We start from the raw sequence: 24770 nt of genomic DNA, 5'->3' as shown, positions 1-24770 counted from the left end.
GTGCTGACTTTGGTTCTGTGACTGATTGTGAGTTTGAACAAAAGATCTGCTTTGTACTTTCTACCCTTTGAATGCATACTGGTCCAGTGCTTGTGTGAATAGTTTATTTAAGAGCCACATTAGCAGGTAGATATGATGGATGCATGGAAATATATATTTTTTCTCTTGCAACTGTAGCCTACAGTCTAAACAGAAGGGGGCAGTGCTGAAACAGTTATGGAAGAACCAGTAGTAGAATGGGTCCTCACATTGCCCACAGTTCCAAAACTTCAGTTGCAAATATTTGCTCCCCACTTGAACGGGGGTTAGTCAAATTACTAAACATTTCCCCACTCATTTCTAGTGGTTTCTGGCTTTGCAGACAGTTTTGATTTAACTGTATGTGCCGAGGATGTAAGATGTGAGATATAAAATTGTTGAAGCAGGAGACAAAAGAGATGGAACATGACAGGCAGACATATTAACAAATAAGTAACATTTCAAAGTACTTTTGAGATACTTTTGTTCGTCCTTTACAGATAGAATAACTAAATATAATTATTAATTTGAATATATTTAATATAACGTGTGTGTGTATATATATATATATATATATATATATATACACATACATACATACAGGGCCACACGTTGAGGTAAAAGGTGAGTCTTGGTTGAAATTGTGCTTTAGTTTTGCAAATGAATCAACAAATTCGCAAAAATTACCACAAAACAACTTATGTTAAATGAACGTGGGGATTTTGGAGCTTCTCCTGTGAACGCCACAGCTCGACGGGACGGTTGCCATATTGACGGCTGCTTCCTGGACAGTGGCAGGGCGTCCCAGGGTTTGAACATCTATTTATACTCTTGCCACTTTAATACGGAGAGCCCTCCACAGCTGCGTGTGACTACATTTGGAGCGGCAGTCCGGTGGTGAAAGGCCAGTGGGGAGGGACCGCCGGTCTGGGGAAGGACAGCGGCATCACTCATGCCCACTTCTCACGGCGCGCAGTGCACGTAAGTACTTTATTCTACATCAAATGTCTCTAAAAACGAGTATACAGTCGAAAATGTTACCAGGCGCCAGCCAGGACCAAGTTCTGAGTATTTTGTATCACGAGTCACCTGTTACGATCACTCAACTGTTGGTATTTGTTCTGTCTGATCTGCCGAAGATCGGGCAGTGCGTTGATCATGGAAGCTTTGGTGTCCAGTCACTTTGTGAGCCTTGTGAGTTTTATGTAGTATTGTCTAAAAATGATCTAAAGGCAGTGCCGATTTGGCAGTTGTGCCAGAACATGTTTTACGCTCAATTTACGCACGAACTAAAACCTTAAAATCTTAATACCTTATGTTTGTATGTTACTCTTATATTTCCTAACCGTCTTAATTGTAGGGTTTGCATTTTGGTTTAATTCTTTATTTCTGCTCACTATGAATTACTGCACTTTTAAAGTACTTTGGTAGCCTAAAAACGTTTAAGTATCTTTTGTATGCTACTCTGTGTGTGGACATTAAATTGTGATTGTGATAGAATTTGAAATGTTCTCACCATCTATGATTTTACCAATCCATTTGAAATAGTAGGAATTTGACATTCTGGGTGGCTATTTATTGGACAACTTAAATCAAATGAATGTGTAATGTAAAAACTGCCATCAGAGCAGATGTTAATGTGCTACATCCTGCTGGGAGCTAACAAGTGGATTATGGTGGTTGCATGAGCAGAAAGCTGTTCTTACTCTCTGCCCTGCAGCCACATGCCTTTTTAAAGTCGAGATCAGGCAAAAGGACAGTGCATGGCTGTGTAAATCCATTTACTGCTACACGTGTCATTTGTACTTAGATAGTCAGTGGACATATGAAGGAAAGGCCTCTGAGAATTTGTCCTTGAATTATGGTGCTCTATGGGGGGTTTCATGCAGGTAGGCCAGCCAGGACAGGTGTAATTGGTCGGGGGATTAATCTTGGCTAGCCTTATAATCGGGTTTACTCTGCTGCTGGACACAGGTCCTCTTGTTATGTCTGCACTTTGAGGGTAAACCAGTCTGGTAGCCTGCAGTAAACATACTGTATACCCAACACAGGTCCATAATTGTGTGTGTTGAAAGTGATATTGGAGTGTTTGAGAAATTCATATGTTAAACTATGTGGAAGATTTGGATTTGTATCCTTAGCTTGGCACTAATGGCCCGGGAATATTTTCATTAGAACATTATACCATTGTTAAAGTTCCCCTGTCTGAGTAGGTATAGAATGGGTCCTGTGTACTCACACCAGCTTTATTTCAGAGCTAGTGTCAACTAGTGTTGCTGGATTAGAAGACCATGATCCCTGTTGAGCCTCGATGGCTCTCCCCTCCAATCGACAATCCTCCTGCTTGTCACATGACTTTAGTTCTTTAAACAAGTGTGGCCACTTACTCCCGTTTTGCCAGCAAAAACATAAAGAAGTGTGGCGTCAGTCAGACTGGGCATGCTTGTGGCTTGCTCTCTCTGGGTCTGGACAGGGAGGTGAGTTGTCCTGTTCTGGTTGTCTGACTGTTCAAAGCGCTTGTACACGTGTTGAGTGTGGAGTGCCGATACAGATACACAGTACACACATCTCTGAGCTTGTAGTCTTAAGTAGGGATCACTAAATCTTAACAGTTCAGCTCATTCAAGCTCTCTGTGGCATTGTCATTCTGGATCTGCAATCTTCTTCTGGCAATGTTTGCAAATGTGGCCTTCAGTTTATTCAATATGACATTATATCTGTATATTTTGGGTGTTTCTGACAGATGAAAGAAAGACTTTACCAGGAGTTGTGCAGACTTTGACATTAATGCACTACAATTTCTCCATATTTCTTTCCAGCAGTCTAAGAGGAGCAGCAAACATGTTAAAATAAAAGTTGCATCTTTTATGCCTACTTTGTGAACTCTACTGCCACCAGAAGCATTCAGCCCTGCTGCAGATATATCTGTTGTACTAAGTCCGTGGCTCACGTCTCTTTGTTCTGGCTGCATTGTGCTTCCTACATCAGGAATGCTGACATCCAAAGTTTTGGAAAGCTCACAGACACATATCCAAACACACATTTATGTTTGTACATATTAGTCACTCCTTTGTGAACTTATCCGATGTTTAGCTGCTGTCTTTAAATGCAAATCGTGTCATATCGGCACTATTTATATGTGGCTTACCACCTTTTGCTTTATTGATGTTGTTTATTTAATTCCAGGCAACCATGATGTAGCGAACAGGGACTTTGTTTGGCTCATCTATGTGTTCACATTGCCTGGGAACATGTCATAATTCAGATAGGTCATTGTATGTCTATTTAAATAAATTTGAATCCATAGCTAATCTTTTTTGACAGATAACATGCTCTGTATTGACACACAACAGTCAAACTGGCTGTGCAGCTTGTTGGATAACATTTGAACAAGAAAACTGACTTGTTCAGTTTAAGTTACATCCAAGGTTGTGGAATAGACCAGCAAGCCTGCAGACTCAGTGCCATCGGGGCCCGGACCCAGAGTGGAGCTGAGGTGTTGGGTTTCAGTGCAAGGAGAGATTCCTGCATGGCACTGCAGGCTGGTACAGGTCATCTTACATGGACTGTAGCAGGAGGAGAGAAAAGGATGCACTTTTAGAAGAATTAGTTAATGTATAATGAAGGTAGGCAATCAAAAAAACATCAATGTTGTCATAAACCTTTCAAGGAAGGTATGTGCAGACTGCTAAAGGACACATTAGTAATGTGCATGTGCTTTGTTAGCTTCTGACCTGTTTTTTTTTTTTTTGCTTGCTTATTCCTCTTTCAGGAGCACTGTCTCACCCACCAAGGAACAGCTCGTTCTGCAGCCTCTGATTGGTGGGCTCTCAGCAGAGAAAGTCTTTAGGTCCAATGGAATCTGAATTTTACCGGAGGAAAGTTTGGCTCCCGTGTTTTGCCTTAGATGAAAAGTGGAGAACGAACAACCCATCTGCTTTCTATTCCTAAATGCTTTTCAATTATTCGAGGAGCAGATAATCGACTGAATCCTTCTGAGGGACATGGACACCATGGAGAACCCAGTCCTGGAGCCCAGATCAGAGCGGATCGCTCGCTATAAAGCTGAGAGGAGGCGAGAACTGGCCGAGCGCTTTGGCAACATGGAGGAGCTACCTTCTAAGTGGGTGAGGAAGGATGGGAAAGAGGTGCACGACCCAGCAACTCAAGCCCATAGAGGGAATTTGAACTCAGATGGCCTCAGTGAAAGAGTTAACGGCAGAGCGCGAGGGGTTACAAATGGATTAGAGGATCCTGCAGAGTCCAACAACTTGAGAAGGTGAGTCATGTCTGCAGTGGGAGGTGACTTGATTGAGTGCGTAAACTTGACAGTAATGCAAAAATTATAGTTTTTTCAATGAAAAATTTTCTTTAATGAAAAATCATATGTTAATTTATCCCTGTTTACTGACGGTGATAAGTGTTGTCTTCCAGCTGGAAACGCAACACATTTTGGGTGCATAAAATCGGTGTAAACATTCTTTTAAACTATAACTTCAGAACAAACTGTAAAATCTGAAAATAACCAAAGAGGTTTGTGCCATGTTGATGCACCACAGTGTAGGTGCCTGTATGTTTTCTTAAACCTGGATGTGGAGGGGAACAGGTGCTTTGGGCTTAATTTGTCCAAACAACAATAAAGCAACATTTATGCTTCCTAACCCTGATGATACCTGTCACCTGCTTCAACCTTTTCCACTTTGACATCAGTACAATACTGTAGGTGTTGTCCTAAAATCGCACAATGGATAGATGGTTAGTATTTTGGTATAAGTGTGTAGCATAATATTAATATTATCACTGAGGAGAAGGGTAATGTACCCAGAGAGAAATAAGGATTTCATGTAGTTGTACAAGATGTATGTGGAACATAACTTCATGATCTATTCTATGTAAATTGTGCAAAATATGTAATATACAAAAAGTGAGTAAGGGATCATATACGGGAATGTATTTACAAAACATTTAATATACATTCGAAACCTTTCCAAAGTTTACAACGTAAATCCCAGGAGGTTATACCACCAGTTTTTAAACTTGGTCTGCTTCTTACCAGCAACCTTTCACCAGCTCCAGATCCTTGACTTCACCAGTTGCTCTTTGTTACTAATTTAAACTGAGAGGTCTAAATCAGTTGGTCCCAGCAGGGAGTTTTAAAGCCAGTCTGATTCTTCTTTTGCATTGCATTGGTACTCTTCCAGTCTGACACTTTTTATGTGGTCTGGGTGCTATTACTTGGAGCTGGCAATATGAAACAAAGACCGGCAACCTCTTTAGTGTCAGAAAAAAAGTACAACATTGAACCTTTCATGATTGGAGCTGCACATTTCTTTGGCTGCTCTTGTTGGTAAGATTCGAGATTGCACTTTTCTTTCTAAGAGCGTTCCTCACCCCACACTTCCCCCCCACCTGCATCCTCACTTCCTTCCCCCCACTCCCACCCCCTCCAGGCAGGGTTCCCCGGACTCTGCCAGCATGCTGAGTGGGGAGGGGCACCTCGTTCCTCTTGGACTCGATTCCCCACAGCTTCACACTCGAGTGTCGGTGGGCCAGTTGAGAAGTGCTCTTCTGCAGCAGACGGGGAGCGGAGCGCAGCCCGAGAAAGTGTAGGGTCACCTGCATGTGTGTGATCCAGACTGTCACTATCAGCCTGTGTACCTCTGTGTCAATACTTGTCTTCGCCTCAACATATCCTTCCCTTCCCTCCTCGTCCTACTCTGTTTGTGTGGACACCAGTTGCCCCGATGCTGGGCGAGCTACGTCCTCTCTGGACCTGGCTGTGAAGCCGGGCTCTGACGGGGGGCGGCGACGCACCCGGCGTTACCTCCCCGGTGGGCTAGGTGGCGGTCGCAAGACCAGCGAACGCTTCAGGACACAGCCGATCACAGCCAATGAGATGGAGGAGAGCCACGGGTAGGGGCTGTGTGCTGTGCTGTGGTGCAAGATGAAGCGCCTGGTTTGGTTTTTCCCAAAGAAGATACTGTTTGCAGTGTTTTGCTGACATATTTTTTAAAGTGTCATTTGCCACTGAATTGTATAACATCTGGCAACTTTGAATAATGTCTTTTTTTTAACAAGGCTTTCAAATTGCTGATGGTTTGTGTTTGATATTTGCTCTTCACTAATAAAAATGCAGTCACACTTGGCCTGCGGTGTGACAGGTGCAGCACCTTTACATAAATGCCCACAGGCCGGGCGGTGTGGTTTGCATGTGTTTGTGCTCAGTCATGACCTCAACAGTGTTACTTTACCAAGCATTCAAATATGACAATATCTTAAATGTTTGGAGCTGCATAGATGAAGCCCAAAGACATGTATTGTAAATTTGTAGCAGGATCTGAAAGAAAGCGCGCAGGAGTCGGAGATTTAAGTCCACATCACCTCCCTGTTCATATTTCACCTGGTGACTTCACGTTTTGCCTCTTTTCACTCTTCTAGGCTGTTGGACGCAGAGGAAGAGGAGAACTGTAAAGGTGAAGCTGTTTTCCCGCCACACTTTAATCAAACAGTTTGTGTTTAGAGACAAACAACCTCTGTGTGTTATGCTGGCCAACAGTGACACAGAGAGTTCACAGAGGTCACATTATCATAATACTGATCACCACTGACAACACAATGATGTAAACACAATTATGGCAGGAGGGAAAGAGTTACATATCTCACATGAGATATTAAGGGGCAGCAGAAGGAACGTAAACACCAGAAAAATATGGCATTATTTTCTCTCGCATGTGAGTCCAACTTGCACAGTTGCCTCTACAAACTCATTTAACAGCACATGGGATAAATCAGGTTATATTTTTAGGTTCACAATGTTAAACTCCTCATTGATGACAGATTTATGTCTCACAAAACCCTGTGAGCAGGGGAGCGCTGCTAAGTCAGTCCCTCTCTTAATGTCACCATAAAAAGATTACAAGCACGTCTTTACAAAGATTGACTTACTGAGAATTTACACCACAACTACAAAAACAAGTAGCCATGTAAATCTAATTTCAGGCCATATGTCTTCTGCCATCCACTTTACAATGTATTAACTCCACAAATACAACATAAGTTAAGGATTCATTAAGTCTCATCGTGTCTTGATAGGATAGTTAGCTACAGCCCTGCTTAGAAGTGTACACAACAGTAAAATATTAATATGTAAAGAAAGGTGATAAAAAAAAATTTGTTTAGCGATGGTGGAACAGGTGGATGGTGGAATCAGCAACCAGTGATACATTTTAATCCAGTTACCAAGTGGATAGTGACCAAGTTTAATTTAATAGCTATGAAGACAACATGTAGATTAATTTAAGGTACATTTCAAAATGGAAAAAAGAAATTATTCTTCACAACTGTCTGTGGAGGAAGTAGTACTCAGGTCATTTCCTCTAATAAAAGTACTGATACCACAGTATAAAAACACTCAAAATAAAAGTCCCGTGTTCAAAATCCTACTTTCTACTAAAGTACAGAAGAATTATCAGCAAAATATACTTAAAGTATCAAAATCAAAAGCACTGTAGTATTATTAATACTGATGCATCAATGTGTAAGCATCATTTTACTGTTGAGCTAGTTTTAACTACTTTATACACAGTTAGATTGTTTAGTCCAGTGGTTCCCAACCTAGGGCTCAGGCCACTTCCGAGATATTTTGTTGACTTAAATCCAGATTCAAATTCAGATTACCATGCAACTAGGTTGCTAGGAATTTGGTGCAGTGTGCTCATTACACAAAAAGACAAATAAAGCATTCATAGCAGGACAGTCCATAACTGTTAAAACATGTAGACACATATAGACACAACAGCGCCCCCCCTCCCCCCTCCATGCAAACCAGTTATCCCATAAAAAAAAAAGAAAAAAGAATAAATATATATATATATATATATATATATATATATATATATATATATATATATATAAAAAATAAAATAAAGTGCCAGTGCTGAAAGGTACTCTACAAGTCAGTGCAGTGTAAGAGTTATCCAGCTCTGTGTCATGGTTGTGTGGGCAGTGTGTGCAGATGAACGGTGTTTGGCTTCCCTCTGTGGCGCCAGTGCACAGAGCTCCCCATGGAACGAAGCAGCGAAATGGCGCATTGCGCGTCATCCGGCAGATTTTGGCAGACCTCTGGTCCTCCGGGCACTGGCGCCATGGAGGAAAGTCAAACACATTCATTTGCTCACACTGCCCACACAAAGATGACACAGAGTGGGTTTTAAAATTGGCAAAGTATCCCTTTAATGGGGTAGCAAGGAAGAAAAGTTTTAACTTTTTTCTTTGGGACTCAAACATCAAAATCTAAAACGTGCCTAAGGGACCCCAAACACTGCTTTTGTATAATGTTTAACCATGTATTGTATTTTAAATTATCTTGTGTCTTATTATGTACAATCTTAATATGAAAATAGACTAGTCACTATTGCTTTAAGATAAATATAGTGAGAATCACCGTAAATGACATAATTTTATCAGCCAGCATTTATTTGTTCATCAGAGTTCATTTCAAAGCCTGTTTGATCACCAGCACCTTCCTTAACTGATAACTGTCAGATAGTGTCTGAAGTGTGCGATGATGAATCACAAACTGTTCATGACATAATGATGTGTGACATAATGTCTTTTTCTTCTCGCAGCTGATGTGAAAACAGACGACAGAGCCAAAATGAGTGTGGCAGCCAAGATGTCTTTGTTTAAAGTGAGTCTATGTTCGTCTTGGCACTGCAAAAGGGTCCTTATTGCTGCTCAGGACCTGCTTTTTTTCTCTTATGTGCTGTCTAACACCTGCTGCTAAAAATGATCCGTGTCAGTGGCTACTCCCTGCTTCTCCATCTCATATGATGGATATTTACGTAGTCACAGCTGAATAATTTAAGGTTTTCTGAAAGTTTACTCATGACAATTAATCTGCAATGAACTTGTTTAACCAGAATTTGCTGCCAGTATGTAACTGCAAACTGAAATTAATCTAAATATAATGGTGGTGATAACTAACGAAATGTATTGAACAGCTAAAGAGAAAGCTCCGTCCATCATCGACAGTCACCTCAGCTGCTCACCTTACAGTCTAAGACACATGGTGAGCCAGCGCTGAGCACGCAGAACACAAACCTGATCATGTTGAGGGATATGAATGGTCAAACAGGTGCAATCTGATGCTACAGTGTGTCTGTACTTATTAAAAGAAAGACTAAATTTATAATGTGATAAACACACAGTTTTTTTGTCTCTATACAGAAGATGAAGCACATTATGGATTTCCCCCTCAATAGTTACAATCTCCATTCCTACATTTCACCTCCTGCACACTTTTAGTCATGAAGCATCAGGTGAAAATGTGCCAGACACGGTATTTCCATTAAAAACCTTAGCATTGGTGTGTATAATTAGCCTGCTACTCTGTGGAGGCAGGCGGGGAGGTAACTGAAGCCAGCAGAGCTCTGGTTACACCGTGACCTGTTGGGCTGGCATTCTATCCATGCAGCCAACACGCTCCACCTTATAGCTAGCTGCTTTATTCACCGGCTATCTGACCCACTTCCCCTCCCTCCATCTGTTCATACAAATAGAACAGGAGACATCAAGAGGGGGGAGTTTTCACTGCCATTTTTGTGGTCTCCCTTATTACTTATTTAGCAGGTGGAGACTGACCTGAATGTTTGGGGTCCACCTGTGGAAAAGGAACAAATGTTATGGTTAGATGTCGTGTTGATATTGAAATGTTTCCCCGCCTCATCTGTAGGAGCTGGAGAAGTCTGCTGCCCCTGAGGCCTCGGCCTTCCTGAAACCTAGCTCGGGCAGCATCTCTCATGAGCGCAGGGTGCGCCGTGGCAACGACCATCGCTTTTTAACCCAGCCAATCACCTGTGAGGAAATCGTGGCAATCAGGTGGGGAAGCCTATAAGTGGCCAGATGAAGGGAGACTTTAGCTTCAGCGCTAGGAACATACAGAGGCATATTCGGATTCTAAAAAGTTTTAAGCACGGTACAAACTAATATTAGCATTAGCACTGTTCCATGGTTGTTGTTTTTTAGCTTAGCCATTTGGGGGATGAACTTTACGTGTTTAAAGAGCAAAGCTTTGAAGAGTAGCTGCTACATTGTTAGCATATTTGGCATATTTGGGATCCGAATAAAAGAAGAAAGCCTTACAGCATTACTGTCAACAATGACATAAATATTTAAAAACAGGTCACAAATATATAGTTCCATTATTTTTTTAAAGGCTCATTCATTTCCTAAACAGCTGGGCACTGTAGTTATTAGCAAACATTCCTAAAACGGAAGTAAATAGTGCATTTATTGGGGACTACTTTCAGTGGCGGAATGATACACATTTGGTGCTGTGAATATTTTAGGCAGCAGGATGGTGTATGTGGGATTGATTCAATATAAACGACAGTGCCCAGCATGTTTATGGTAATAAAGGAGTATATCACTCAATGCAACTGTGCAGCTTACTGATATGTTTTAGTTTTGACAATGGCAGACGATATACCAGGCTACACAGGCAATATTTGTTAGTAAGATCAACTCATTATTGGTTTTGTTCTTATCTTGCAATTATAAGCTTAAGTGTGCTCATGTTTCCCTGCAGCGCCCCCAAACCAGCACCAACAGTGGAGTCCCAGTCTGTGCAGGCTGAGTCAGTGGAGGATGCCGATGAGAGCTGCAAGCTGAGCATGAGTGAGAAGCTGGCCCTCTTCAACAAACTGTCCCTGCCAGGGAGGCAAGGGGGCAGCCCCGCTGACGGGCCCCCAGAGAGACGAAGGCAAAAGGGGGCTCGGTACCGCACACAACCCATCACTGTGGAGGAGGTCAACCTGGTGAGTAGACGAGCCAAACCACCTCTTTTATACAAAAATAACAGAAAAGGCAAACGACACTTGTCAACAAACAACAAAAAGAAAGTCCTTTTAAAGAAGACAGTGATGGCTTTTAAGCTTCAAACTTGGTTAAAAAAGTCAATAAAACACCCTCTCAGAATATATAGCGTGTTTCAAAAAATCAAGTACATTTTAAACAATTATCTATAGTTAGTTAGTTACACCACAAACTTATTTAGCAAATGTCTTCCGGTCGCATATACAAATCATTTGAAGAAATACATGAATACAAGTGTGTATATATATATATATATATATATATATATACATACACACACTGATATATATCTGTTTGCCTCGTCTCTGTTCAGCTCCAAGAAGGCCCCGTACAGCTTCCTGCATTCTATTTGTCCCCTCATCTGTCCGACAGACAGCAGGCCTCGTCTGTCAACCTAAAACCCAGTGAGATACGCCTTTCCAAGCCAAGACCTGACACCGGTCTTGTGCCTGGGGAGCCTAGTTGCCCTACCCAGCAGGGCCAGCAGGGCCAGCAGGGCCTGCAGCGCCACGACTCTGAGCCCGTCTTGAGAGGAATCCTGAAGAAGAGTTGCTCTGGAGGCTCAGAGTGGAGCAGGACGGATGGCAGTCAGACAGATACACCAACCAGCCATGAACAGAATGGTGGAGGTTGCGAAGAAGCAGGGATACAAGGAAGGACGGAGAGCACAGAGCAGCAGGAAATGTCTGCAGCACCGCGGAGAGAGAGACGCAAGGCTTCAGGTGTGGAGGGAGGCTCGCTGACTGCCGCTCCCTGGAGGCAGAGGGCTCGAACCAGGAGGGAAACCATTGCCTGTACACCAATAAGAACCATGTCAGAGCAGGACGCTCCTCAGGAGGAGAGGCCCTGCCAGATAAAGCTGCAGGAACAGCTGGTTCCCTCTGTGGAACACAGCTCAGATACCACTGGGAGAGTTCAGTGAGTGTCTGAAATTACGTTAGATGGGCTGATACCTGCCTCATTATGAGAACAAAAATGATATTTGGGGGGAACATTGAGTACTTTATGTATTTGGTGCTGCAAGAATGATCAGATTTACAGATGTCACCAGCACAAACATCATCTCTCATCAGTTTTAGGATGCAAATTGAACCGAAATAAGTTTTTTTTTGTAGTATTTTGATATGTTTTGTGGTTCATATACTGTATATGTGATCTGTCTAAAAGGAAGCAGAATGAGGAAGAGTGTGTGAGGAGGATGAATGAAGAAACCAACGCCATGGGACATATTCAAGTCACACTGGCAGATGACACCGTTAAACTGCAGGAGACAACTGACACCAGCAGAATTAAAGTAAGAAACAAAGACACGTCACACTGTTAATTAATGTAAAGGGCTGTGATGACTTTGCAGAATCAGCAGCTGCTATGCCTCTTGTCTGTAAAGGGGAAACTCTCTGCCTCTCCATAATCTCTAAGCCTTTCAGAGTCCAGTTTGGAGCCAGTGGGTTTTAGACTGTCAGCAGAGAGAGATAGTTTAATTTCACTTTTCAACATCCATTTTTGTCCCCTTCACTTTTAAGGTTTCAGTTTGATTTACTTATTAAAATCTTTCTAAACAGAATATTTGTACTGTCAAGTTGCTAAAATCCAGTGGTGAGAAGAGAGATGTTGATAAAAAACATATTGATATGTTGAGATCAGGCTACATAGACACTACTGCTCTACCCTCTGATCCTCTGATTGGTGGAAGTTTTACTTGCTGCCTGAGAGGAAGGCCTGCATGCACTACTCCGAGAATAAAAATACTGCTAACTCTTCTGCACAGTTTTCATGTAAAACCAAAAAAGTCATTAATATAAAAATTGAACGTCAATCAAAGATAGATGACACTTCAAAGACACTTCTGAAACCAAACCTTCACACTTTAATTAATACAGTGTATTTTAGAGTGGTCTGAAATTCCCACTTGCTTTTCTGAGTTCTTGGCTGGTGTTCTGTCAAATTGGGAAATTTGTCACTGCCCACAGGACCATTCCACCATATTTCATAGAGAAACCTGTCCTTTTGGTGCAGTCACAGTTGCCTAAATGATTGAATGAAAGAGTGAGATAGATTCGGCCAACGACGCAGGGTAGCAAGATTCCTGTCAGTATTATTTTCTTTTCAGGAAAGCATAAGGCAAGCCTCTCCACTGGTATCAAGAAAATTATACTTAACATAACTTAACATGATTCATAAAAAACAGCTTGAATTACATTAGAAACCACTACAAAATGTCTACAGATAACTCTCTGGGAAAGCACGCTGGGCTTTGTGGAAAAAAATTGCATGTAGAGGTTGTTGGGTTCACTCTTCCTGCCATCCTCGAATCCAGAATGATAAGAGGCAGGTGGTTAGATCTCTGTGTATGTGTTATTCCAATGTAACCAGATATAGCATCTCTTAGCAACAGCACTCTGGATTTGGTAGGTGCTAAATGTCTTGAGATCAGGCTAAAGTTACTGGGGAATATCTCCAGACTAGTTAGTGTTTATGTACTGAGAGGGGTTTAACTGTCTCAGAGCATTATGTGAAATGTAAACACACCGATTATTCAGGTGGTTAAATGTTGACCCTTTTATGACCTTATAATCTCAGCTGCACTATGGTGATGTGTGTGTGTGTGTGTGTGTGTATTAATTTTCCTTTCTTGTTCTGTTAGTTTCTGTGTGTACTCGTAGCAACATTTTAATTTGTCATTTTCTTATTACCTACCCCCCTGTTTCCCCCCCCATACTGCCCTCTGCAGGAAGGGACAGAAAACCTTTATGTGGAGAGTGTCAACCCTCAGTGCTGGGTAAGTCCTCCACTAATGCTTTGAAATGCATAGATTCTTCTAAATCTCCATTATGAAGATTTTATGCATTACTAATTTTACCATAGCTTTAGCGTGCCCCTCTCTCTTCTAATTCCTCTTCTCTCCCAGGAACCCGTCTTTGCCTCTGTCTATTCTAGCAGTACACCCCAATATATCATGTGTTTCAATCAGGTAATTGTCTGAGCCGCTGCATGGCAGATTAATGGCGCTTTTTTTTTTTGGTTTGCAGTGTTTTGTATGCAGTGAAAAGTTTTGTCATCGCACAGTTTCACGTGGCTGTGATGTTTACAGATGTGTGAAGTTTCACTCGCGCTAACGAGTCGACTCTGTCACCTGCGGAGTGTTTTTCTCTTCTGAAGTGATACATCGCAGCTCTCACTTCACAGTTTCCATTTTGTTTCTGTTAATCCTGTGCTTTTACTCTTGTAGTTCTCTCACACTTGTGGTTTATAATTTGTTTTTCTGTCAGACCTCCACACCCAACCTTCCCAATTTGATTTGATTTTTTTTTTCAACAACCTGCAACAATATTGGAGAAACTTGTTACAAAAAAGAGCCAAGTTCGAGTTGTATTAACATTATCAACAACATGACATTCATGTTTCCCATCAGATTCTGTTGCTCAAATGGAGTTTGTAGACACAATGAGTCTCTCCTGTTGTATTGACAGTATACATTTAATAAATATTTTGGGATTAGACTGATTAAGACGAAAACATCACATTTTACTTTTTATTTTTTATTTTTTAGGACAATGCACATTAATCATTGTTGCTGTAAATGTGCAATAAGATGCTGAAATGACAAAATAGTACACAAAGCAACAGGAAGCAGAAAAACATTGATTATTTATATATATATATATATATATATATATATATATATATATATATATACACAGGGCAGCATAAAACAATAACACATAAAGTAAAATGTTATCAATATGATATAATGTAATAGAAACAGTGTGAAAGTTGTCCTTTTCTTCCATGTCAAAGAAAGTCTGTACATCTTGTACTTCATGTGTTGTTTTGCGGCCTAAATACATTTTATATCTTGATAGCTTTGCTATCTTATTTGTTTATTGTTCCTAAATATTCAGATTCATTAAATTTTTGTTCTGCATCATATAGTATTATATATTATATATATATACATGCACAGTCCCACTCTAAAGAGCTCACCTGTTACCTCATTATCCATGTATTCTCTTTTCATCCTCAGACAAATCTGTCCTTTGAGGCACAAGAAGTCTCCTCTCCTACCAAGAACCAGATTCAGCCTCAGTGGAGACAGAAGGTGACGCTGGCCGGCATTTGATTAAATCTTTTAATATTTTTTGACGTTTTACAATCTACAGAAGAGCTCATCTGTGTCTTACAATAAAAAAAATTTTTTTTCTGTCTGTATAGTCTAAGGAAGTTGATGACGAGATGGACCAAGTCGAGGAATTGAATACAGAGCAGAACAGGAAAAAGCAAGAGGCTGGATGTATGGCCAAGAGAGGTGAGTTTACTTTTTCTGGTTTACTCTTTACTCTGATTATCTGTCTTTACCTCAGGAGGTTTGTGTCTCTGACTTGTGCACTTTGTGTTTACCAACTGTTTCACCAGAATCAGACAGAAATGACACCTTTCATAACAAGGGACACTCCTCTGAAGCTCCAACATGCTCATATGAAGTTTAGAGCTGCATTAGTTTATATGATGAAAACCAGTTTCTTGTTTGCTTTTCTCTAAATTGTTGCTCTATTTGCTTAACAGAAATCTCCATGCAGACTGGGATAGAGTTTGAAGGTAAGATCACGTAAAGGCTCAGCGATATAAGTTGTTTATAGTCTTTTTCATAAAGTATTTTTAAGTTTACATTTCCTGTCCCGTCCCCCTGCAGCTCCACAGAGCTCTCCACTCTCAGTGGTTCCACATGAGGTGAAGGAGGAGACGTCTGTGGATGAATCAAACACGTTTGATGCTGGTTTCTACAGCGATCAGCCCTCTCCCTCCGCCTGCGCCCCCCCACCCTCTGGAGACGTCGCTGCTGCAGAGAGTGAGCAGGACCTGGGTGTCCTCTGCCAGACCAACACACCCATGTGAGCCTGGTTTTACCACAGATTGTAAGATTATTGGCCTTTGCTATCGCTGTATTATAAATATCTATATAACAGTTTAGGTATTTTCTTTTGAATGGAATTTATAGTTATCTAACCAATAATCTATAGTATGCTTTAGTCTCTGACAGGTCCCAAAATTAACTTTAAGATAAATTGCACCAGATCCCAAATAGTAATTATACAGTTCACTATCAGACCACTATCAGATATGTATAAAGCTTTTAAAAATTGTTTTAAAAATGGTCCAAAAATTTGACTTATGGGCCAAAAAAATCTTTGCAAAAACTAGAAATGAGGAGCTTTGTCTAAGAAGTGATGTGATTCTTAACTGCTGTCTGCGGTGACTTCTAAGTTATAAAATAAGGACTGAATGAGCCAATAGCCGGCCTCCAATGGTGATGTGTCTGGACAGCTACATGCTCACTTTAATTTCTCTCCAAGATAGATATGCCTCAATATATTGACATACATATTGAACATTCCCCATGATAATAATTATGTTGAAAATATTAGATTTGGGAGATTATATATTTATATAAATCAGTTAAAGAGGGATATATTATTATATATTAACTGTTTGTGGTTTCCTGAAACAGAGACAAGTATATGTTTTTACAGTGAGTCATGTCTATGTTTTCTTATTCATTGTTTCTTATTCAAATTCACCAAATTGTTTGTATTTCATAGCCCGGCCAATATGATGTTTTATGTGTTGAATCCACCATGTCGTGATTTGGATGACTCTTCCATGTTTATGGATATGGGAACAGACCTTGTATCTTTTTAAAGACTTCTCATCATACATTTCCAAAATATCTAGTCTTTGTTGGAAAGTGTAGCCTCTGCCTCTGGGCATGTGATACAGCCAACTGCTGGTGAATCCAAACAGGGTTAGGAAACTTAAATCATTTTAAAACTTGATTTCAATGCTCAAAATAAGAGCAAAATGACTCAATGTTTGTGCACTAAGGACCAAAGTTTACTCTGTGCGGCTTTATGCATTCTGGCCCTGATCACAATGACGTCACAGTGGTAGCAACACATCATTAGCTTTTTGATATAATAACTAATATTTAGAGCAGATCCTCATTGAGACTGTCTATACGGTCGGTGTGAAGCTGTATTTGTCCTGTATGTATGGTGCAGACTGACCTCAGCGGTAGCAGAGCACCGGCGGTCGGTGCGTCCGTCCCGTCGGACTCAGGGCTCCAGAAATCCTCTGAGGGCTCTCGCTGCCCGGGACGACATCAGGCAGGACTACATGGGAGAGAGAGTCAACACAGCTGCTGAGGAGAGCACCCAAGCAGAGAAGAGTGAGTGGAAATATATTTCTTTTTTTTCATGTCCTTTCTTTTTACTTTGTCTTCCTTATTCAGCTTCCTTAGCGTGTGTTCTTCCCTCCCCACAGAGTCCAAGAACTCCTCGGTGGCTGATTCACATCTTTCCAGATCAGAAGACCTCATCTCTTCCTCAGATGCTACCAAGTCTTCTCCTCCCTTCAGCAGCCTGATGCTCATTCACATCAAAGGTCAGAAAAGATCTGTGTACACAAGTGTCCTCATGATGGTGTCTTTGTGTCCATGTTTTTATATTAACTAGTGCCTGTGGTGACAGGTAGGCGGCATGTCCAGGTGCGTCTGGTGGAGCCCTCAGCGCGGTCGCTGAACAGTGGAGACTGCTTCCTGCTGGTCACCCCGGAGCATTGCATCCTGTGGAGCGGAGAGTTTGCCAATGAACAAGAGAAAGCCAAGGTACCACCGAGGACAGTATCTGTGATGTTTTCATTTTCTAAAGTGGGGATCAAGACAGTATGTTGTTAGCATACATTTACAGGATGCCAGGGTATCATGGTATAAGACATTTTGTGCCATGAAATGCGAATTTGGTGAAACTGTTTAAAGATGCTTTTACTTGAAAATCATATGTCCAGATGCCAAAAAATATCACTTTATGTGCTTGAGAAGAATATCTTTCTGGGTGTTACACATTGAAATGTTTATGATAGTGTAACTATTTGATAAAAAATCCACGTTCACATTTTTTATTTCATGCCACAAAATGCATAAAATAGGACCCCAAGGAGCATTTTGTGCATGGAATGCACTTTGCACACATGCAGTTAATATATATTAACACTGTTTCTGGAGGTAGCACTGGCAGTATTGATGCTTTGTGATGCTTTCTGCTCCCAGGTTACATAATGGACTGCATCCATGTTCTCCTTTATTATGCACATAACACACAGGGTTTAGTAAGTTTACAACGGATTTCCTAAATTCCAAAATATGTATGTTTTGATTACTTTTACTTCAGTTACTTTCTGATCATTTTGCCATGTTGGAGGTTTCAAACGACAGAATTTTTTTTTACAACATTTTACAAAACTCCTGAGTGAAATTGAATTGAATTGCTGGGTTCGCAAATTCACTTTAAACTTTCCCGGTATTACACTGAATTCTGTGACCCATTAGATTCTGCGACCTGATTATGAATTTTAGCTGTATTGCCACTGTAAATGTTTTTAGTACATCCTTTATTTTGATAGATGTCTATACACACATACAGTATCTGCAATCGCACATATCAAAACTTGCGACTTGCAAATCTAAATACTATGATGCCATTTTTGGATGCTATCAAAATTAAGTATGATAGAAACATTTGCAGTAGCAGTATTACTGAAATACCTATTTGAGTCACAGCATCTGATGGGCCACAGAATGTGGTGCAGCACCTGTTGCAAAACCGTAGACCGTATGTGCAAAACCTTCTTAAGTGTCAGAAATCGCAATGCCTAAGTAAAAGTATTGTCTAACTTACTATGTACAGTAATTACGTATGCGTGTCCTGCAATGGTATTAGAAACTGATCTTTTTTTTCAGGCTTCTGAGCTGGCATCATCCATCCAGAGTCAGAGGGATCTCGGCTGTCAGGCCCCCCAGATGGTCCACCTGGAGGAGGGGCTGAACTGTGACAGCAGCCTAGCTGCAGACTTCTGGAGCCTTCTAGGAGGAAGGACACAATACAGAGGTTAGAGGTCAAAATGTCTGCTTCGTTAATTTCTCCCAGAGTAGATTAGATGTTTTAGGACGACTGAGTTTTAACATTTCTGTTAACATCTGTAACAAGGACAGATTATAAAAGAACAAGACCTGCTTGTTCTTATATACATTTACAAATTAGCTGATATTTTCATCTAATGTGACAAAAGACAACAAAAATGACAACTGGAAAAATAAGATCTGTTGGATCTGTGTACATGTGGACTGTGCAGCATGTTTTTTTTGTTTGCATCTCCCTACAGGAGCCAGTGCAGAAGAGGAGGATGAGATCTACGAGCGTGGTGTGGTGGAGTCCAACTGTGTGTACAGGCTTGTGGAGAACAAACTGGTGCCTCATGAACAGGCCTGGGCTTCTATCCCCAGTGTCTCCCTGCTGGGCTCCACTGAGGTCAGAGGTCCCTTCTGGATTCTCCTGTTTCCTTGATCATTCGAGTCATTTACTGTGTTGTTTCTAATTGATTTTAGGTCAGACAGTCAGTTTTAATAGCTGATCATGTCATAGATTCTATGCATATACTGTACATGTCTATGTGTGTGTCCAGGCCCTGGTGTTTGATTTCGGCGGTGAGGTGTACTTGTGGCATGGACAGGATGTTTCCCTCAGCAGGAAGAATGTTGCTCTCCAGCTGACTCACCAAGTGTGGGTCGGAGCTTATGACTACACCAACTGTCGAGTCAATCCACTGGATCCCACGCAGTGTAACCCGAACACACAGCTGTAAGTTCACACTGCTGGCGGTAAAGCTTTTAGGCCGTGCTTCACAATGAAAAATAACAGCATATCAATTTTAGGACACATTACAAAAACAGTAGAGTGCAGCTGTAAGTGTTCACTACACATATTGAACATTGCGGTGCACACAATAAAAGCAATGGATGTAATTCAAACTAGACACAGTAAGGATGCAGCATTAAGTTTACTGTGCATGCAGCAAGTCTGCAGTTGGTCTTTAAAACCAAAGCAAATGGCTTGTAATTCACACTTGCACACAGCATTGTGTCCACATGACATGCTGTTGTAAGTCCACACGACACACTGACATACTGCAGCTGGCAAAAGACAGTTGTTTAGACAAGCAAGTAGACAGAAACCTGTTGAACGTGTCATTCCAAAACCATGGCCATTAATTTGCTGCTATAATAGCCTCCACTTTTCTGTGAAGATTTCCGAACCTAGCTGCAGGGATTTACTCCCATTCAGCCACAAGACTATTATTGAGATCCAACACTGTTGTTGGGCAATAAAGTCTGGCTCATAGTCATGTTCCAGTTCATCCCATAGCTGTTGGATGGGGTTGAGGTCAGGGCTGTGGCTCTGTGCAGGGGGGGCACAAAGTTGAAGGCACACGATTGTCTAAAATATCATTGTATGCGGTAGCAATAAGATTTAATTTCCAATTAAGGGACCAAGACCAGATCATGAAAAAGCGGAGGGACAGGCATGTCCACATAGTTTTGGCCATTTAGTGTATACAGCCATAGGTTCATACTCTATAAGCTCCAAAGCCCGAGAATGCACCTATGTGTGTGACAATACTAATGTAAAGAGATTTGCATAATAACATTATAGCATAGCATGATTTAAGGGAATTATTTAGTGTTGTATTCAGTCTGAAACAAAACAGTTAGTAATGACTTCCACTGTCTATTAAGGTGCATTATACTGTAATTATACTTCTTATAAATGGGTTCCCTCTAAGTCTCTAACTCTGTCCTCAGGAGGGGAGAGGGGCGTCCCAGCTGGGCGTTGTTCGGTTGTGTCTCAGAGCACAGTGAGACAGCTCTGTTCAGGGAGAAGTTCCTGGACTGGACAGGCGGGAATGGAGGCACGGAGGAAGCTGCTCCGGTGAGCAAGAAGACACAGGTTCATCTCACAGTGTAACATTTAAAAGTCAGGCTGCGGCGCACACAATACTCAGGCTTGTTGATTGATACCAGGAAGATAACAGTGATTTCTCCATGTGTGGATTTTTAGGATTTTGTTTTAGCTTTTAAACTTCCATCTCTCCACAGCCCATCCCAGTGCAGTCTTCCCAGTCTGTGTCCCTGTCACCAGATGTCCTGAGCGCCTGTGACGCAAAGGTTCTAGTTTCGGGTCAGTCACTGGAAGGGGACAACCTGGTCCATAATGTGTTTTCTGGCGTTGATGTCCAGAGGGGTTACGGAGTCATCACGCTGGAGGGAGGACGTCAGATGGAGCTGAAAACAGTTGCTGTGGACACCTGGCATGTCCAGGAGTTTGAGGACAGTGAAATTCCAGTAGAAAGCACTGGACAGCTTTACGAAGGAGACTCCTACGTCATCCGCTGGACTTACAGCATCAACACTGTTGGTCAGTGAGTCATGATATCTACCTTCACTGTAGCTTATTCTGTAGATTTTGTCAGTGTGATTTGATTTGGACATGGACATAAACTACAAAAATGCCTAAAATACAAATGTAAATAGATTTTCTCTGCTGTAGATGAGATGAACAGCACTGATGAGTGTAGCAGAGGTCCCGGACAAAAAGAATACACTGCCTTCTTCCTGTGGCGGGGCCGTGACTCCAGTGTCAGCGGACGGGACACTGCTGCTTTCCTGTCTATTGGGATAAACAACCATGAAGACTCGCAGGTGAGGCCTTCAGAACAGATCATCTGCTCGTATATATATGACTACACACTAAAGCAATAACACTATAAGAACATTTACTCAAGTAGTGTATTGAAGTATGCCTCTGGTGCTTTTTTATATTTTTATTTCACCACATTTTGATGGAAACATACTTTACTTCCTTTCACTTGAGGTCTGTAGTTGGTAAATAAAATGCAGTATAAGGGGTTACATGCAAAATACACATACATTGGAGTTTAACCAGTTTGACAGATGCAAATGTGTTGGCTTTTCATAAAATGTTTTTTGCTCCAACAGCAATCACAACTTAATAAGATGTAGAGGAATGTTTTATTAATATTAAATATTTAAAAATAATCAATTTGGTTGTGATTCTATGTTGTTTGACATTATTGTTTGGCTTCTTCATTCATATATTATAGCTGAAAGCAAGCAGGATTACTCCATGTGTCCTTTTACAATATTGCTGCCTTTTAAAGGGTCCAATATTAGAAGTGCCCAGCTGAACCATTATATTTTCATAATATAAAATATTTCTATAAATTAGAGACATTTCTTTTTTTTTTTTACCAGTATTGAGTTATAGCGGCCAGAACAATATGCTAACATTTTCAGCTCCCCTCCAGCAGGACTGTTGTTGTTTACAGCCTGTGTGTTCGTTGTGTTGTTTCTGAAGGTGGTGGTACCTCAGGGAAAGGAACCTCCCTGTTTTCTGCAGCTTTTCCAGGGAGGCCTGGCCATTCACAAGGGCAAGCGAGAGGAGCCCTCCACGAATGCAGGTACTGTACAGTCAGGGCATATTTCTGTCTTGCTATACATACTGTATTTCGTTGTTTTGCTATGTGATTTAACAAACATATATATCTGTTAGCAGAGTGGCGTCTGTTCTGTGTGCGAGGAGAGCTCCCAGAGGAAGGCTCTCTGTTAGAAGTGGATTGCTGCTGTGCAGGCCTGAGGTCCAGGGGCTCTGTTGTCCTGCTCAATAGCCAGCAGGGAGTACTGTATCTCTGGACTGGCTGTAAAGCTCCTAGCAGCTCCAGAGTGGTCAGCAAGAGGGTAGTGGAGCATCTCACTCAAATGTGAGTCACATACACTGGGTGGGCTTTTTTAAAGGATCCAGTGATATTTTTTAAAATCGAAGGGTCAAATCATTTTCCAGCTTGTGAATTTTACGTGTTTATTAGGTGTCCACTAGAGTTGGGTCTCAGTAAAAGCAGCCCTGTGACAGTGCAGGTAGTGGAGGAAGGTTCGGAGCCTGCAGACTTCTGGACAGCACTGGGACAAATGGACAGGAAGGCCTACGACTGCATGCTGCAAGGTAGAACACAGCAATTACTTTGGTTCTCTCCACCCAGAAGAGCCCTGTAAACTTTAAAATCACAGTCAATCTTCTGTCAGATCCAGGAAAGTATAACTTTACACCTCGCCTCTTCCACCTGAGCGCCTCCTCTGGGAGTTTCCAGGCCAAAGAGATGCTGAGTCCAACGCGGCTGCCAGGGCTTGTGATGGCAATGCCCTTTGTCCAGGAGAGTCTGTACTCTGTACCACAGCCGGGTGAGAGCACACTCAGCACACACACACACACACACACACACACACACACACACACACATAATACACAAAAAATGTGTTCTTTTTTCTGTAATCCTTCAAGTACGCCAATGTCAAACCTTTTCTTTGCTGTATCCTTCTTTTCTTGCCGCCAACATCCCACAAAACTAAATCAATCTTAATTTGATATCAATCTGATCTACTTCCACTTTCTTGTCTAATATATCCCATAACTTTGTTGTCTGTCTGCCAGCCTTGTTCCTGCTTGACAACCGTCTGGAAGTCTACCTGTGGCAGAGGGGTCAGCCCGAGCAGACGGAGAGCTCAGCTTCAGCTTGGGGCTGCTGGCATGACGAGAGGAGGTGTGCCATGCAGACGGCATTGCAGTACTGCAAAGGTAGGAGGAAGCTGCTCGACAGGAAAGGAAAGGGTTGCTGGTTTGTGTGTTTGTATGTGTTTACAAAAAGATGTATGATTTTTCTATGTATCCCAGAGATGAACCCAAGGCGGCCACCGCAGGCCTACCTCATCTTTGAGGGGTTAGAACCTCTAACCTTCACTAACGTGTTCCCCTGCTGGGAAAGGAGCCTGGGACCCCACACACAGGTACCAACACCATGAAGTTATATCTATACATCTGCTGTTTTGTAGTCTAGATATGAATACAGTATGTTGCTGGCAGTCATAGCCAAATCTCTGTCTCTTGTGTGTTAGGGTGATGCGGGGCGGGTGAAGCTGACCTTGGTGCAGGACGCCCTGGCCCAGCTCATGAAGACCCAGTACCCTCTGGAGGAGCTGCTGCGGAGCCCATTACCTGAAGGCGTGGACCCCCAGCGCCTGGAAGTCTACCTGTCTGATCAAGACTTCCAGGTAAAGTGATGCAGCAGTGGTGTCTTTCAACCAGCAGGCTGCAGTGTTTGCCATATTTTTTACAAATGAAAATAGATGCAATTATTTTTCTAATCTGATGATAAACCCTGAGTGGAAGTTTAGTCTAAACTTTAACATTTATATTTTATTATATGAATTGATTTTTACATTGTTTCGCCGTAAATAAATCAATACAATTATGTTTCAGACTATTTTGGAAATGAAGAGAGATGAATATGATTCCCTCCCAGACTGGAAGCAAATTGATCTGAAGAAAATCAAAGGGCTGCTTTGCTAGACAGGGAAAAACAAATGGAGGCTGACTGACGCTCCTGCAGCAGGGACTTCCTCCTCCGCAAAGAAGGGAAGATGGCAGGGGGGTTTTAGCACCATGTTGCTGCACAAAGGACTGCTTCCAATGTAATAAAAAGAGGAAAGAGATTCACTTTTATTTATGTCAAATTAGTATGAGTGTGTGTGGACTTTTTAATCAGACATTGATTTCTCTGTAGCTATTGTTCAGAGGAACAACAACAAAAAACACATTTTCCTATGAAACTTCATTTTATCTGTATAAATCAATGAAAGATAAAAAAAAAACAAAGGAGTGTGGGAGTGAGGGAAGGACACCAGTAACAAGCTGTAGGATGTGCATAAAAAAGTGCATAAAAAAAAATACCAATGCTAATAAACAATGTAAACAATAAAATAAAAGGATAACCACTTTCTAAAGGTTTCCTCTTTGATCGATACTTTTGCATCCAAACATCTCTGCGTGCTCAGAGCTACAGTTTTTGTTTATTTTAGTTAACAGATTTAAAAATGGCGGCTTTTCTTCCTGATTGTCACCAAAATCTTTAAAAAAGTG

At 41.5% G+C, this 24770-nt stretch overlaps 1 protein-coding gene across 6 annotated transcripts; it reads left to right on the top strand.

The window, feature by feature from the left end:
- The first annotated feature begins 780 nt into the window (after window positions 1-780).
- On the top strand, window positions 781-24339 carry svilc (supervillin c). Of its 6 annotated transcripts, XM_078269028.1 has the most exons (32): window positions 781-999; window positions 3343-3644; window positions 3791-4297; window positions 6457-6491; window positions 8646-8707; window positions 9752-9897; window positions 10607-10835; window positions 11207-11811; window positions 12061-12187; window positions 13625-13672; window positions 13802-13864; window positions 14918-14992; window positions 15106-15199; window positions 15457-15489; window positions 15584-15782; window positions 16950-17116; window positions 17212-17331; window positions 17418-17554; window positions 18686-18833; window positions 19108-19253; window positions 19408-19583; window positions 20585-20729; window positions 20879-21197; window positions 21330-21481; window positions 22158-22260; window positions 22353-22560; window positions 22666-22799; window positions 22880-23035; window positions 23286-23429; window positions 23526-23638; window positions 23747-23902; window positions 24111-24339. In XM_078269028.1, the coding sequence occupies exons 3-32, from the start codon at window positions 4023-4025 to the stop codon at window positions 24198-24200; spliced, it is 4605 nt and encodes a 1534-aa protein (XP_078125154.1). In that variant the 5' UTR covers window positions 781-999; window positions 3343-3644; window positions 3791-4022; the 3' UTR covers window positions 24201-24339. The 6 variants fall into 6 exon arrangements, with proteins under 6 accessions (XP_078125154.1, XP_078125156.1, XP_078125155.1 ...); XM_078269030.1 differs by lacking the exon at window positions 3343-3644 and having other exon boundaries at window positions 20585-20711; XM_078269029.1 differs by lacking the exon at window positions 3343-3644 and having other exon boundaries at window positions 22356-22560.
- The last annotated feature ends 431 nt before the right edge of the window (window positions 24340-24770 follow it).

This window comes from Sander vitreus, chromosome 15 (assembly GCF_031162955.1).
Source record: "Sander vitreus isolate 19-12246 chromosome 15, sanVit1, whole genome shotgun sequence".
NCBI classification, from domain to species: Eukaryota; Metazoa; Chordata; class Actinopteri; order Perciformes; family Percidae; genus Sander; species Sander vitreus.
Note: the sequence above shows the minus strand (reverse complement) of the source record. Positions and strands in the feature narration are given on the sequence as shown.

Bases quoted from the DNA above. Each gene is read 5' to 3' on its own strand.
- svilc (XM_078269027.1), top strand. From the start codon at position 4,023: ATGGACACCATGGAGAACCCAGTCCTGGAGCCCAGATCAGAGCGGATC. The intron at 4,298-6,456 runs GTGAGTCATGTC...TCACTCTTCTAG, and splicing joins GAGTCCAACAACTTGAGAAG to GCTGTTGGACGCAGAGGAAG. The intron at 19,254-19,407 runs GTCAGAGGTCCC...GTGTGTGTCCAG, and splicing joins CCCTGCTGGGCTCCACTGAG to GCCCTGGTGTTTGATTTCGG.